This window comes from Protopterus annectens, chromosome 11.part0, assembly GCF_019279795.1.
Source record: "Protopterus annectens isolate FY-2018-M chromosome 11.part0, PAN1.0, whole genome shotgun sequence".
NCBI classification, from domain to species: Eukaryota; Metazoa; Chordata; order Ceratodontiformes; family Protopteridae; genus Protopterus; species Protopterus annectens.
Genome location: NC_056745.1, coordinates 835,814,615 through 835,830,052, shown reverse-complemented (window position 1 = coordinate 835,830,052; position 15,438 = coordinate 835,814,615). Strand labels below are relative to the sequence as shown.

At 36.4% G+C, this 15,438-nt stretch overlaps 1 protein-coding gene across 2 annotated transcripts in view; it reads left to right on the top strand.

The window, feature by feature from the left end:
• Window positions 1-15,438, top strand: part of SRGAP1 (SLIT-ROBO Rho GTPase activating protein 1) — a 1,651,729-nt gene that overhangs the window by 1,463,139 nt on the left and 173,152 nt on the right. For both annotated transcript variants that reach the window (XM_044088250.1, XM_044088251.1), the window contains exons 19-20: window positions 10,931-11,111; window positions 11,642-11,776. In XM_044088250.1, coding sequence (XP_043944185.1) covers window positions 10,931-11,111; window positions 11,642-11,776 — 316 coding nt within the window. The remainder of the gene's footprint in view (window positions 1-10,930; window positions 11,112-11,641; window positions 11,777-15,438) is intronic.

The following is a 15,438-nucleotide window of genomic DNA, read 5'->3' as shown; positions in this document are numbered from 1 at the left end:
CTTTAACTTGCTGTATTGAATTGTCTTTGCAATATGTGTACCTACTTGAGCAAGGATATTCTTATACTGTAGTTCAGCAGGAAATTGTCTTTTAAACAGAGAAGTAATACTGGAAACTGGTAGTAAAATATTTGTAGGATAATTCTGTTACGCATGGAAGAAGCATTATAGAGTTACAGAAGCCAAATGTCATTCAGTTCATATTGCATGTCAATATTCTGTATGCCAGCTCACCTGTGTAGTTTTCCATGTTACAACTGCTGTTGGAGACTGGTTTGGGAAGATGAAAGAAGGTCATAAGAGGATAGAATGAAAATTAAAGTTATTAACTTAGTTTTTCCACAAAAGATATCCCCTCTGGGGATAGCACCTTTAAAATATTCACTGTTTCAGTTATAGTTGGTTTAGGTTTGAATTTCCATTTTCTAATAATTCATTCTGTGGCATTCATTTGCATTAAACTTGATAAGGCCTTACTAGGTCTGGGCAGTTCAGATCCTATATCCCAGTCCGAAAAAATCATTTTCATAGTTAAAATCATTTGCTCTCCCAACATTTCTGGCAAAGTACATTGTAGGTCATTTTTAAAAAGTGCCAGATCGTTACATTCCCAAAATTCATGTCTATCTTTCCAATCACATATCCAGCATTTTGTCATCTACCATAGGAAAAATTCTCAGAAGTCTGCCCAGGGTATAAAAATATCTATGCAAACAATTCCTAGGAAAAATCCTAAACCTTCTTGACTTCATTGCATACTTGAGAGATGTACAGATGTTATCCCATCGTTCCTTTGTATATTGTCTTTCCATTCTCTCTTTTCAAATCTTTTTACCCTTGATTGGTTTATATTTTCTACCAGTTATTCTAACATCAACTTTTCTTTTTATTCAACTAATAACTCTACCAGAGTTGGTCTTTTATTTAGCAATTCTCTTTCCCTTTCAGTTTACTTATACCACAGTCACTAACTTTCAGTCTAACCTTCTGCTTGGCCTCCTTCTAGTCTGTTACCTTGAATTGTAGACTCCTTGTTGCATAATTTGTCACTTTTGCATGCAGTTATCTCTACTGTTAAAATCTCTTTCTTCCAGTCCTGTGTTGGCTTAATTCTTAGAATACTTTCTTCCAGTTTGTGAATGTAATTTTCTGTATGTGTGTTATTCTCTTTAAGGACCTGTATCCAAAATCCTACTCTTGAGCCCCCCCCCTCCTCAGTTTCATCATCTCTTTCCATTCTGACTTATAACCTTCTGCTAGTGCTATGAAAGAGTATGTAAGGATTATCCAAAGGGGGCTTATTTGCAAGCAATGGAAGAGCACTCTTCTTTGGCTTCAGAAGATCAACAGTCAGCTCTGATCTTCTGTAAAATATTGACTCAAATCAGGTAATCCTAAACCACATTGTTCTTTGGGGGAAATCAACTTTTTCCACTAAACTATTGTCCTTTTCCCCTCCCATTATAAATTCCTTCAACACTTCATTAATTATGGTCCACAACGTATCCTCTGATAAAAATATGCCTGACCTGTGTATAAAACTAAAATGAATTTTCACTGTTTGTATCTTATTCTTCATATCCATAATCAAGAGTCCATCTTCTGAATTTTTGAATTATCTTTTGTTTAGTCTCCTCCCACATATTAATTACCATATTAGCATTCTTTTTAATCCATACGCCTAAATACTTTATCTTATAATTTCCCTATAAATGTAGACATTGCTGAACCCTAGGTACATAGCTTATTGATATAGCCTTTGTTTTATTTTTATTTATTTTATATTCCAAAAAGACTTTAAAAATATCTCAAAATGTTCCATGACACTAAAATGCCCCTTTCTGAATTTATGAAGTACAAACTTATATCACCTGCAAATAAAGATAACTTTTCTTAATTATCATACCGGTTATATCCTTGAATTTATGAGTCCCTTGTTTACTTTGCTAATGGCTATAAAATAAAACAAAGTGGAAAGAGGGACACCCTTGCCTTGTTTCTCTATTCAAGGACAGCTTGTCAGAGAGGAATCCTCTTACCTTAATTCTTGCTGCCATTTTTTCATATGTCCTCCTAATTAACCCTATTATTCTATCAGGGAACACAAATTCTGCCATTGCCCTACTCATAAAATCCCAGCTGATTATCAGTCGCTTTCTCTACATCAAGATCTACCAACAACGGCAGCATTTTCTTAAACTCTTGTTTCATTTTGGATCGTTAGTCTATTAATGTCAGATATTTACCTCCACGAGTGCACATTGATCCATATCCATCAATTTTGACAACACCATTACCATTCTTTTAGCTAATATAGAGATAAACACTTTATAATAATTTTTAAATTGAAATGGGTCTATATGAAGATGTGTCTGAAGGGCCTTTAATATCTTTTGTTAGTACAGCCACCATAGCTTTCATCCAAAATGTTGGTACTCCCTCCATTTTAAAATATTGTTAAAAAAAACTTAACTTTCCAGATCTTTATCACACTCTTCCCTCCCAACCGCTAGACTTCATCAGAAATACCATTTGCTGTTGGTGATTTCCCTGTTGATTGATTATATGTAGTCACCATTTTTAACTCATCTCTCCCTATCTTGCTTCTCACTTTGGCATAATTAATTCTTCTATAAATATTTTCATTTTTGATTTTTCTTTGTTCTCACATTGCCCTGCTTTGTACAAATATATATAACATTTCTGAAATATCTCTTAATTACTCTAAGCTCTTTAAGTTTGGCAACAACCCTTTCTACTTAAGTGCAACCTTTATGAAATCTTGAATATTATTTAAATACTCAGCCTTTATGAACTCATGGATATTATTTGGATGCTTCCTTATTTTCCATTTAGCATATAACAACTGTTCCTCTTGTTCTGTGAGATTCCCCCTATTCTACAATATTTCAACCTTTGTCAACACCTCTAAATAATTCATATTACTTTTTCTCATATCTCTCTGTCTCTTATTCCTACAACTTTTTAAACTCCATTTTATCCCACTCACCAGCTGTCACTTCTGAAGAAATTTCTATCATCCCTAGTAACTCTTGAATCATGCCTGCTTACCCATTCCTTAAATTCCTCTGTCTTTAACAGGTAAGTGGGAGAGCGACATTGTCTCATTTTCACTTCATTATCTTGCATCTTTAACTTTTTTTATTGGTGCATGATCTGAAATAGTTTTTGGATGTGTCAAAGCTTTGAATTAAATACTACTGCTACATACTACTGTGAAATACAATGTCTAGCCAGCGCAGTCTATTTCTTGTACCTTGGAGAATAAAATGTGAATTTTGTCCGCGTGCCTACTAATGAATTCAAATCTTCCATACTAAACATTCTCTAATAATTCTTCAGAAATCTACCCTCTTTTGTTACATTTCCCTTTGGCCCCCCTGATATGTCCTCAGTATTACAAATCAGGTTCAAACCCCCATCCATAAATATTCACTGCTAAAAGGTGATTATTTCTCTGTTAAGCTCCATAATAGCAGCTTTGGGTGGAATGTAAATCCATGCTACTGTAGTTGTCTTCCCCGCCATTAACCCCTTACTACCACAAATCAACCACTGTTATGTTTCTCCCTATTCTGTTACCACTAAAGTCCCTCTAGTAATTAGTGCTATTACCTCCTTTTTCCATTGTCACTAATATTATGCACACCCTAAAATCCTTCCTTTGTCAAATTCAGATGCCCATTTCTATCCAAATGTGTTGCTACTTGTACACCCTACACTGCACAATATTATTCAATAGTCTTTGCATTTGTCTGTGTCTGTAGGGCCATTTACATTCCACGATGATATGGACAGTGTAGCCATTATGAGAGAAAGAGATTATTCCCACCCGTTACACATGTCAGTGCTTTTGAATGTGTATTTCCAATTTTTAACTTACATGTACTTATTGATATTTAACAGGCTGAACTCTTAATGTAGTAACTTCTTCTCATCTCCTTTTAAACCAATGTCACATTTCCAAGACCTTTTGCTTCAACGAAAACATTCAGACAAAACATTTAAATTGAACCCTCATCCCCTTTCAGATTAAACCAAGCACAGAAAACGATGTACATTTTCAAAAAATGTTCACTTCTCCAGATAGGAGCAGTTTCCTTAGTTTAATGGTTGCACCCAGAGGCATTATCTAATCTGAAATCAAGTTTACCTGTGCTAAAGCATGATAACAGTCTTTGATGGCATAGGTCATTTAGCTTTTTTATTAACAGTAGCCAGAACATAGCTAGAAAGCTTTCTAAACAACTTGCCACTGAGATAGTTTCATAATTTAATTCAAATGCAGTTGATCTTCACTGACCTTAAGCATTGCAATGTCCATAAGTCCATATTTGCATTTACTTTCTCCCTTATAATTGTCCAGCCTTTTTTAAAGATTGATATTGGACAAGAATTTCTGACATTAGCAGGGTACTGTTCCTTAATGTAGTAATCCTTTGAGTTATAAACCTATCTCTTGTCTTTGTTCAGTTTCTGTTTATTATATATTTAAGACCACTGTATACTATGATATTCTAGAGCCTTTATTAAACCAAGTGCTTGCCTAATATCAGACTTGTTCCATGCAATGTAGGCTAAACATGGGCTTCCCTTGATTACTCTATACAATATGCTGAAAAGATTCAGATTCTTCAATCTTTCAAAATAAGTCCAGTTGTTTATTTTGTTTATTCTTTTCGTAAACCTGCTTTGAGATATTTCTAAATTTCCTATGTTAGTAATAGTCAAAGTACAAAACAACAAATTGTATTCTGTCATGGGTCTCATCACAGTTATACATTCTCTAATACCACCTGATTTCTGGTTTCCAACTTTCCCAGTCGAAGGCCAAATTATTTTAAAGTCTTTATAGTTTTATATGTGGTGCTTAAAATCCATATCCTTACCAATTACCAAGATCCTTAACTTGATCAGTTATTTCCAAAACCTGTCCACATCCTCATATTACCCCATGTATAATTACCAACTCCATGTGTAATTACCAATGCTTAATACCTTACATTTTTATGATTAAATTTTAGCCCAGCTTTCTTAGTCCAATTTTTAAGTAATTATTTAAATATTACACATTCTCCTGATCACATATTTCATCCCCTACCTTACAGTAATTTGCATATTTAGTAAGCCAGAATTTAGGTGAGGTAGGCCTGTCTTCAAAAATAATATTAAATAAAATAGGCCCTAACACTAAGCCCTGTAGAACTCACCTTGATAACTTTTTCCATGTCAGATGATGTCCATACTTTGATCTCTGTTAAACAACCAGTTAGGGATCCATATTGTTATGTATGTATGTTATGTTATGTTATGTTAATTGTTTGCAGACTGTGTACTTACAAGAGGAATCAAGCTTATGACCCTCAAGCCTCAAGCAATCCTTGAACCAGCATATTTCTAACTGGGGAAGCTAATACACTGCAGTTTAAGCTACACTTTTGTTTTGGAGATTGTGGTCATCTGCTGGGTTTCCTAGCTCTCAAACAGTTGTCATAGTAATTTGAGTCTGAGATCCCAAGCTTTATAGTATGAAATCTTCGGTTTTGCTGTTTTAGCAGTCTTAAGAGAAACAATATTTTGTTGAACCTGTAGATATAAAATGCTTGAACTAGCATATGAACATGTATGAACATGTCACATAGGTGAATTAAGGAGGTATTTCCTTTTTGGTTTGTTGGTGTTTTCCATACTTTTTATCAGGTACTGTTAAGTAATACGAATGGCGCTCTCAAAAGAAATTCTGTGAAAAATATTGAGTTAAGGAGTTTTGGCTTGAATTATAATGACGTTTTGGCTGTAAGCCCTGAAACCCTGGGAATTGTGTGAAAATCCTGAGTCTCAAGGTCACACCATGAGCACTTCCAGGTATGACTAAGTGTGACATGACAGGATTTTCTCGGGAACAGTTTCACAGTGCACACCCGTTTATTTTTCTTAATTATACTTTATTCTAGCCCTCAACCCTTTACTTGTCTTCTGCCTATGCCTTTCTCCCTCTATACTTCAGCATGTTTATCCCCAAAATTTGATCCCTCCTTCAGACTGAGGGAAAAGTTGCAGTTTTTCTTCTACATATTTGAATTAATCGGATATTTTGTTGATTTCTTTATTACAACTGTAGCCATAATTTTTGCTGTACTTGCAACATTACATATGACTGACTGTATACAAATCTGTAAAAGTGGATGAAACTTTTTTTACCTTCTTTATATGGTAGTTTAGTGGCCCTGTGTTTGGCTCGTTGCATTATACAGTCAGATTTCAGGCAGTATTTATCTTTGTATCTATTGATGGTGCTTCTCTGATTGTGTTTTCTTGGTCTGGCTACACTGGAAGTGTGCCTTGGAAAGTTTATTCTGGGTGGGTACCAGTTTCAAAGTAAATGAGAAATTCCTAGCATGTAAATAACTTGTATGTTAACAAGGGGAACAATGAAATTTAAAACCTAATTTTACTTCTTGTTAAAACTTGCATGCAAACTTCAGTATATATAATGTCTAATATGCTTGTAGGTGATCCTTTGTGTGTGTGTGTATGTGTGTGTGTGTGTGTGTGTGTGTGTGTGTGTGTGTGTGTGTGTGTGTGTGTGTGTGTGTGTGTGTGTGTGCATATATATATATATATATATATATATATATATATATATATATATATATATATATATATACATTAAGACAAAACTACCATGTCATTAGGTCTGAACCACTGACCCTGGAATATGTGATATTTTTGTGTTTAAAAAAGATTACATACGTCAACATGTTCCAAACAGATGTGCTCTTAACCACCTACAATATTGTTGAAACTCTTGGCATTTAGCAAGTCCAACTTCAGCTTTTTATGTTTTTGTTGAGCTGGTCAGTTTTTCAGTTTTTGCTCAGGAATTTGGAGAGGTCTAAAAACGGGAAGGAAAGTGTCTTGATTAGTACTTGAGGTGAAGTTATGGGGAGCACTCCATATGGTTGCACATCTCATTCGAGCCTGACACTCACCGAATGCCCAGAGTATGACCGTCTTTGCTACCAATTGAATGCCAACATTTCTGTTTATATGCAGATACCATTCAAGATGAGGAGAATGTAGCTAAGCAAATTTGTTTTTCACATGAGCTTGTTTGGATGCTCCATAATTCCATCATACCCTGTTGGATAGCTTTTTTAAATGATTTACTCTAATGTAAACTGTGAACATGACTTAATCTTACCTTAAATCCCTTTTAACCAAGTTGAATTGCCAATAATTTTGTCCCCAGACAGGCACAAGAATATCTTAAACTCCCTTACAAAGTCCAGTGAGGTACATCTCTGTTTTACACTCAGTGGAGACACCAATTGTTAGGACTGTTTTTTTGGGTGGCTGTCAGGTTGCAGTACCTATCATACATGGCTTTTAAGCTTGGCTTATCTCAGTTTTGATTATATATGTTTTGTTATTATGGAGTCTTCCCACTGCAGTGGTATAGTGACTGTGTATTTGTGTATTACCATGTACAATAGGAAGGTCTTTATAGTCTATAATATGTATGATGATGTGTGTTTGAGCTTATGGCTTCTTAAGGTGCCGATAAGGCTTTGGTGGATATGTTCTTCAGGACCTCCCCATAGCCTACTGCGGAATGTACAGCTGTTGAATTCATTATGCCAAGGCTTATCAAGTAATAATTCCTTTGTAAATATTGTAAGTAACATTAACACTCACTCTAATACAGTTTTCTTCTTTGAATATTATATCTCTGCTTTGTATAGAGTACTTAACGAGTTGTACATTTCCATGCTGAAGCATTTTTGTCAGATTTTTGAAATGTACACGTACATTGTAATGCCTTTTCTCCCACTTTATATATTTTCTTTGTTCATTATTTTGTTATAATAGTTTGTTTTTGTCTTTGTACTGTCCTGGCTGAGCCTGAAATTGGTCTAAACAGATCGCTATTTGTCTCCAGTAAACAAAGTAAAATAAATATTTGTTTAAATGTCGGTAGGTTGTTTGAATGCTCACCTCATAAATATTTAAGCTCATACAAAAGAGTGTATATTCTTTGAATATAAGGGAGTTGTTATACTACCTGACAAATCTGTTATCTATTACGTCTTTGAAAGTTAGCTTACGTAACTTGTATACTAGTGTGTAATACAAAACATATATGCCAAAGCTGAGTTTTAAAAAAAGGTTTAAATTATACATGGGTCGTATGACAAATAAACAATCTGGTGTCCTGCCAGTGAAAGTAAAAACAATAACAATAGAAAAAAAACACTTCTGAAGATAAAAACAGCATCTGTTTTTAATTATTAAAAATATTACTGTTGCTTTTGGCTATCTTTTTTGTGAGCATGAAGAAAGTGAAAGAAATTGTGGCCATATTTCAGTTTGCTGCTGTCCTTCACATACCCCCTCTGACTGTCATAATGGACATAGTTGTTGTTGTTTCTTTTGGCTTTTCGGTTAGGGGTCGCCACAGCGGAACTCCGGTCCACTAATGATTGGCAGTAGATTTTTACGTTCTGAGTTGCCAGCTCTGACACACAACCTTCAGTGAAGGTACGCCCATTCACGCATGTCCCCACACAGAAGACATTTTACCTGAAAATCGAACAGGGCAACGTCTTACTGTGAGGCGACAATGCTACCGCAGCACCACCACCACCACCACAGTCATAATGGACATAGTACTGTTTCCATTTTCTGCAGTCATTTAGTGTCGCAGCCCCCTGCCTCGATCACTGTAATGGCAAATGTATTTCAGTTTGCTGCTGTCATTCACTGCTATACTGCCACCCATGTGCTCGAATGGCAACAGAACTATATTTTGTTTTGCTGCTGTCATATCTTGTTCACATTAATAGAAACATTGCTGTATTTCAATTTGCTACTATCATTCACACATCCTTCCATAATTACTGTAATGGCAACTGTGGTATGTTTCATTTTGCTGCTGTTTTTAATTTCCATAGCCCTAATCCCATCACACACCACACCTTGATCAGTATAACAGCAGCAGTACTGTATTTTAGTTTGCTGCTATTATCCACACACCTTCACCCTTCTAGCTGTAATAGCAGCATAAATGTGTTTCACATTTCTGCTGTTATTCACAGCCACACAGACCCATACCAATCACTGTAAGTATAGCAAAAGAAAAAACAAAGCTTAACTGACATGGCAACAGACCATAATTTGACTAACCCGTATCCTGTTACTGCATGTGAGGGAGGGGTTGAATGGGGTACTGCTTTGCTCTCTCATAAATTCTCTAATTACCTGCTTTATTCTTATGTCAAGTGCTGAGTATGATAAAGCATGTAATCAGAAAATGAATCAAACCATTATTGTATAGCAGTGCATCATCAACTTGACTGAAAGTACCATACTTATTTTCACCCTTATAAATGGTCAGCGCATTTTAATAGGTTTTGGTCCTCAAACGTTACCCTCACTTTATCTGTAAAAATGTGGTCATCCCTCCATACTTATCCAAAGTAAGAACTTTCTTAACATAAAAAAGTGTCAGAGAAACCCATTTTGTTTCTCAGAACCTAGTGTTGCCTTTGTCAAGTGGCCAGTATAGTGGTTACAACTTTATCATAAAAATTTGTTAGAGAAATCTGTATTGACAAAACTTAGTTTGCCTTTGCCATGTGCGCAGTGTAGTGGTAAGCTGTAATATTTTTTAAACACATTGTGTAAGCTCTAGTTTACCTGTGTATAGTTCCATTCTAGGACAGAACTAGGCACTTGTACTATATAGATGTTTTGAAATTAAACTACAAAAATTTGTAACTGCAGGTGTGGAGTGTACTGTTGGGTGGGAAGACAGTAATAAGGATAGCTGAAGTTAATTCATTTAAGGGGTTGGCTTTCAGAATATAATCTTTTAGTCATATGCATTTTTGGTGGGGTGGGAGAGCCTTTTTGTCTGTCCTGGTCTAGTGCCACTAGGAATTGGAGCAAATTGGGTGGTTTGCTGGCCTTACAAGCTGTTTTAAGTCTGCTTAAAAGACATTTACATATCAGCTTTGTGATATTGAGTGAAGTCTTCCTGGCCTTACAGGGTCTAAGAGCTATCCTGCAGGCCAAGTTAGGGAATTAAATTGTAGAATGATACCTGAGGAAGTGAGAAGGGGGTCCACTTCTACATTCTGTGCAGGGAGATGGCCAACTTTGTCTCTTTCTGTAATTAGAGTAAAGCTTTTGTAAATTTGTAAATACAACTTTATAAACCTTGATACTAACGTGTTGATTTGTGCTCCATTCTTAACCCTCTTTAAGATATGCAAGCATTACAGAATATAGGATTCAAAGTATTTTTGTTATGTAAACCTCATGCTTGGCATCACATATGTATTCTTTCATTCTGTATGTTGTTACTCTGTACTTTTTTTTTTTTTGGGCAGAACCTGAAAACTGTCCATCTGGATCAGTGATGTACTCCAGTTAACATAATGGAGAATAAAGTAAAATAAGATGGTTAGAAGCAAGAAAATTCAGATTCAAAACTTTACCCAGTATGTCTTTAAACAGCTGTCACACTAAACTTGCAAGCATGTAAATAAAATTACTTTGATAAGTTTTTTATTTTGAGCGCAACTTTGTGAAATTTGTATTCTGTGTGGGACTTGCAAAAAAGATACTAGCTTCCTTGTCCCATTTCATGCTATTACTTTAAATTGCTTCAAGTCTACAGTTTTGTTTCAAGGTGAAAAAAGCCACCCAGCCGGTAAAGTAAATGCTCACTGGACGCTTATGTTGAACCATCTTATATATTTTTTTTGATACAGAAACAATGACAGTGACTTCAACCCCAAAGTCTCCCGTTAGTTGTAATTTAGCTACTTAAATGCCATAAGCAGGTCAACAAAGTAGATGTGTCTTTTGTTAAGTAGTAACCCAAATGGTGTTTGTATTTCAGAATGGGAACCAGTGGAAGCTATAGCCAAATTTGATTACACTGGACGTTCTGGACGTGAGCTGTCATTTAAAAAAGGAGCTTCCTTACTTTTGTATCAACGTGCTTCAGACGACTGGTGGGAAGGAAGGCACAATGGAATCGATGGTCTTATACCCCATCAGTACATAGTAGTACAGGATGCGTAAGTGTGGCTCTAACCTTTATAAATGCTGCATATTGATGTGTTGTCTATGTACTGAATTGCTGTTGCATAATTGTTTAATACTGATGCAAATCTGTGTGAACCAGGCTGTGGCAAGCCTGTCATTCCAAAATGAGAATGCTGAAAGGCATACACGTCAGCCACAGCTGGATAAAACACAGACGCAAACTTCCAGTGCTGTGAGCCTTGTCACTAGCACATATACCCATATGCTGACTCTGCTCCATTATTCCTGTCCTTAAGTATTGGGACTTGGTGGCCACCGTCATCTCTAAAGCAGTTATGTGGTAGTGCTTCCCAAATCGGTCACTAGGCAAAGTCTATGACTGAGAACTCTACTTTTATTTTGTTGACACTGCATACTTCATGTGTGAATTGTGCTTCATCCACAGTATGTATCTGATTTTATAACCAGTAGATAAGTCATGTTACATATATGTAGAGTAACACCTCCATCCTTGCATTCATAATAGGAAATATTTTTAAACCACTGTCTTCTTTTTGTCAAGGGATGATACTTTCTCCGATAATTTAAGCCAAAAAGCTGACAGTGAAACCAGCAGTGGACCCATGACTGAAGATAAATCTTCCACCAAGGATATTAACTCTCCCACAGACAGGCACCCCGAAGTGTTTTTGGCAAAGTAAGTTTAACATGTTTCTTTGTATCATTTCTGTTTCTTGCAAAAAATAAATAAATAAAGTAGATGTTTATGTCAGGAAAAGCATGTGCCACTCAGTGTGTCTGCTTCAGTATGTTTTGTCATGTTATATGCCTTGCAAGCTTCAGTGTAACTTGTCAAATGTCATGGGCCTTGCAACTAATCTGTTATCCTTCTTGTGTCCAACCTTCTTTTCTAAATAGTCACTCCCCCATTTTATTTTTCCCTACCCCTCTTAGCGTGTCCCCCTGTAGTTTCTCCAAACACATTTTGAAGTCCTCAGTTATTTGCTACATATTAATACAGCTTGAGTGTGTCTTATCTTTACTGCTTTCTCCGTTAAAAATATATCCCTTTTTTTCGTACACCATGCCATCTCTGTCAACCTCATTATGTTCCCTTGCCAACAAAGGGTACCAGTCACAAAATAATTTTTTTCATTCTATATGCCTTTTCTTAATTCCATGAGCAACTCTTGTTTTACTGTCTGCAAACTCATGAAGGGGACATCCTTTGTAACATCCGCATCCTCTGTGCTAATATTGCCCCACCCAGAAATTTTAATTGCATTGTACTTTCTCATTCATTAAATTCCACTTCTTTGAATTTCAATATTATATCATCTTTCCTTGTATCTCTTTTTAAAATACAGACATGGTTAGTATCTGACAATAACTTCCTCACTATTATCCTTTTATAATTTAGTCTGTAGCCTTTTACTGTAAGTAAATTTGCATAAGTACTCCTACTATTGCGTTGTTGCCTCACAGCAAGAGGTTCTCCCTTTTGATTCTCGGCTGGAGTGCCTTCTGTGTGGAGTCTGCATGTCCTCCCCGCGGTTGGGTGGGCGTTTGAAAGACATGCGTAAATGGGCATGCCTTCATTGAAGGTTGAATGTCGAGCTGGCACCTCGGCATTCGTGAAAATCTACTGCCAATCATTAGCGGACCGGAGTTCCGCTGTGGCGACCCCTAACAGGGTAAAGCCGAAAGACAACAACAACTCCTACTATTACTCCCTCTGCCAGTGTTCCACAACCATTCAGTCCTAGCCTGACAGATTTTGTCCTTCATAACCTTAACTATTTCTTTCATGCAAGTCCATTTTCCAGTTCTACTGTTTAACCCTTCATCTCTCTTGTTAATGCCTTCAAGAGCCGTACAAATCAATATAAAAGATCAGCGCCTCCTACTTTTACCTCCATGTAAATATGAATGTATACATTGCTGATTTACCCCCTTAATTTTCCCTTATTTTTTAGCTAAACACCAAATGCTCGATTTAACTAAAAGAGCCAAACAATTGCTTTATCTATCTGTCAGGTCACTCCTGAAAAGTTTATACTTTTCTTGTATCATAAGTTCATAACTCATACCCTGCTGGCAGTTGTGTAGTGTCTCCTAACTCATTACAAGAAATTATCCTTCTGGTAACACAGGCTGATACTGTGTTGTCATATTTTCCCAGTTCCTAACATTTGTTGATGTCCCATTCCTGTCTGCCTATTTTCCGTCTTTCTGCAGTTTTGTTTACTCCCATTCCAGCTTCTTTCAAGTCCTTTCCACTTTTTTTCAGGTGCACTGCACATCCATTATTTTAATCTTTACTTGGGCATGCATTATATGGCAAGTATGGTTTACTGTAAAGAAATACAGTTACATACTGTTCGGTAAGGAAGTCGGAGAGTTGAGCAAAGACTAGAGATGCAGTAGGGAATGTTAAGGGTGTGGCTAAAACAGATTTACTGTTTTTTCAGTGGAATTTCAGGAGTGACTTACAAGAAAAAGGCAGAGAGTAAAGTGGGTAGCTGAAAAATGATAGATTAAAATCTGATGAAAAATAATGTAATACAGCAATGACTGTGGACTGACGTTTCAAATGGAGTGGTGATAATTAGGTCAGCAGAAGGGTTAATGTGAACATGGGGGTGGTGAGCAGTTTTACATGAGAAGGGCAGCTGTCCAGAAGCAAAGGCACAAGATGCATTAACTACTGAGCTTCTGTTAACTTGTTCCTGACAAATTCCTATGTACCAGACAGACTCCTTTTTTTCCTTCCAAATACCACTTTTCACTGCATTCTGGAGACTGTAAGAATCTCATCCATGCCCCAAGAAAGTAATGAAGTTCATAGAGGTAGAAGAAGACAAGGGAGATGCTGGTTGCCCGAATGGGGTAGAAGAAGACAAGGAAGACGCTGGTTGCTGGAATGTCTGAAACACACTGAGCTTCCATCTGGTGTGGTCCCATTTCTCTTTGTCATATATGAGATTTGAGACCGGCCCAGAGGTTTCTTGACTGCTTTTATCTCTTATATTTTGTAGACTATCTGGAAGTTCCTGGTGCCTAATCTGACCTGTCATGCAGCACAGAGTAGGCGAGTCTCAGAAAATATATAAGCAGCTTGCTGTATGATAGAGTTAGGTAGCAGTTATCACTATGAAAAGAAAATCTTTTCTGCCACAGCATTTTGTTTGAGAAAGTTACTGCAAGCTAAAGGCTTTGTGGTGGCTTTCTTTGTAGTTATACCAAGTCCACTGCTGTGTATGTGGGTCATGTATTGATCCATTTGGATGCAGAGAACAAAATGTAGGATCCCTGGAGAGTCACTTTCTGGTTAAGTAAACATGGATAAGCTAGTTGAGGTAATAGCTTCCATTGCTGGATTCAGGCTTGTAGACTGCAGAATATTTCACTATGGGGACAGTTGCTTGGGAACACAATAGCTCGGGCAACTTCCTTGCAGAAAGAAGTATTCAGTGCCATGCCCAAAGTCATTTGGATCTCAAGAATCTAAACCATGGCGTTCTGTAAAAAAAAAAAAAAAAAAAAAAAAGACAGACTGTAGGTCCTGATTTGACCTGTTTATTTGATTCTTCAGTTGCACTGACCTGGTGCTTTCTTTATTAACTCTAAACCATCAGCACTGTGGCTTGAGTAGATGTGAAACATTGAAGTAGTGGAAGCTGACTCAGTGTTACCAAGAGCTTTCCAAAAGCAACTGAAATATACTAAAATATATTTAATTGGGAACATAAAGCAGATAAGAGTTTTAAATTCTGTTATATGTGCTTTTAAAAGCAGCTGTAGTGTGAAAATGATTTAACATTGCTGATGGACAGCGGTCATTCAGTGCACCACAATACCAGAAATGTTACTGGAAAGCTGCCAGGAGAGGTAGCCCTCTTGATGTACTTGCTAGTGCTGGGGGTGCAAATTTGTTAATTAGTATTTGTCAGCAGAAATATTTTCAAAATTGAAAAGAGTTGCACTCATTCTTGCCCTTTCCACAGGGATAAACAGTATTTGCCAAGAGGAGAGCACTTCTTTTTTTTTAAATACAGACTTGTTTCTGTATAATTAATTGCTTATAATTAATTTAGCCCTTAGAAGAAATATTACAGAAAATAATTCAGTTGCTCAGACTGTTGTAATTTATCCAAGATATCGGACAATACATATATGTGAAACCAAAAGAGAAGAGAGTATTAGAATATGCATGTAGATGTTACTGTATTCCTAAGTTTGGGATATGGATTAATAAAACTCTGGTTGTAGTTGACCTTTACAAATACTTACTCAGGTCGTTTAATTGCAGCTACAACTTCACACGTGATTATTTTCCTTTGGAAAGATTCCTTAGTA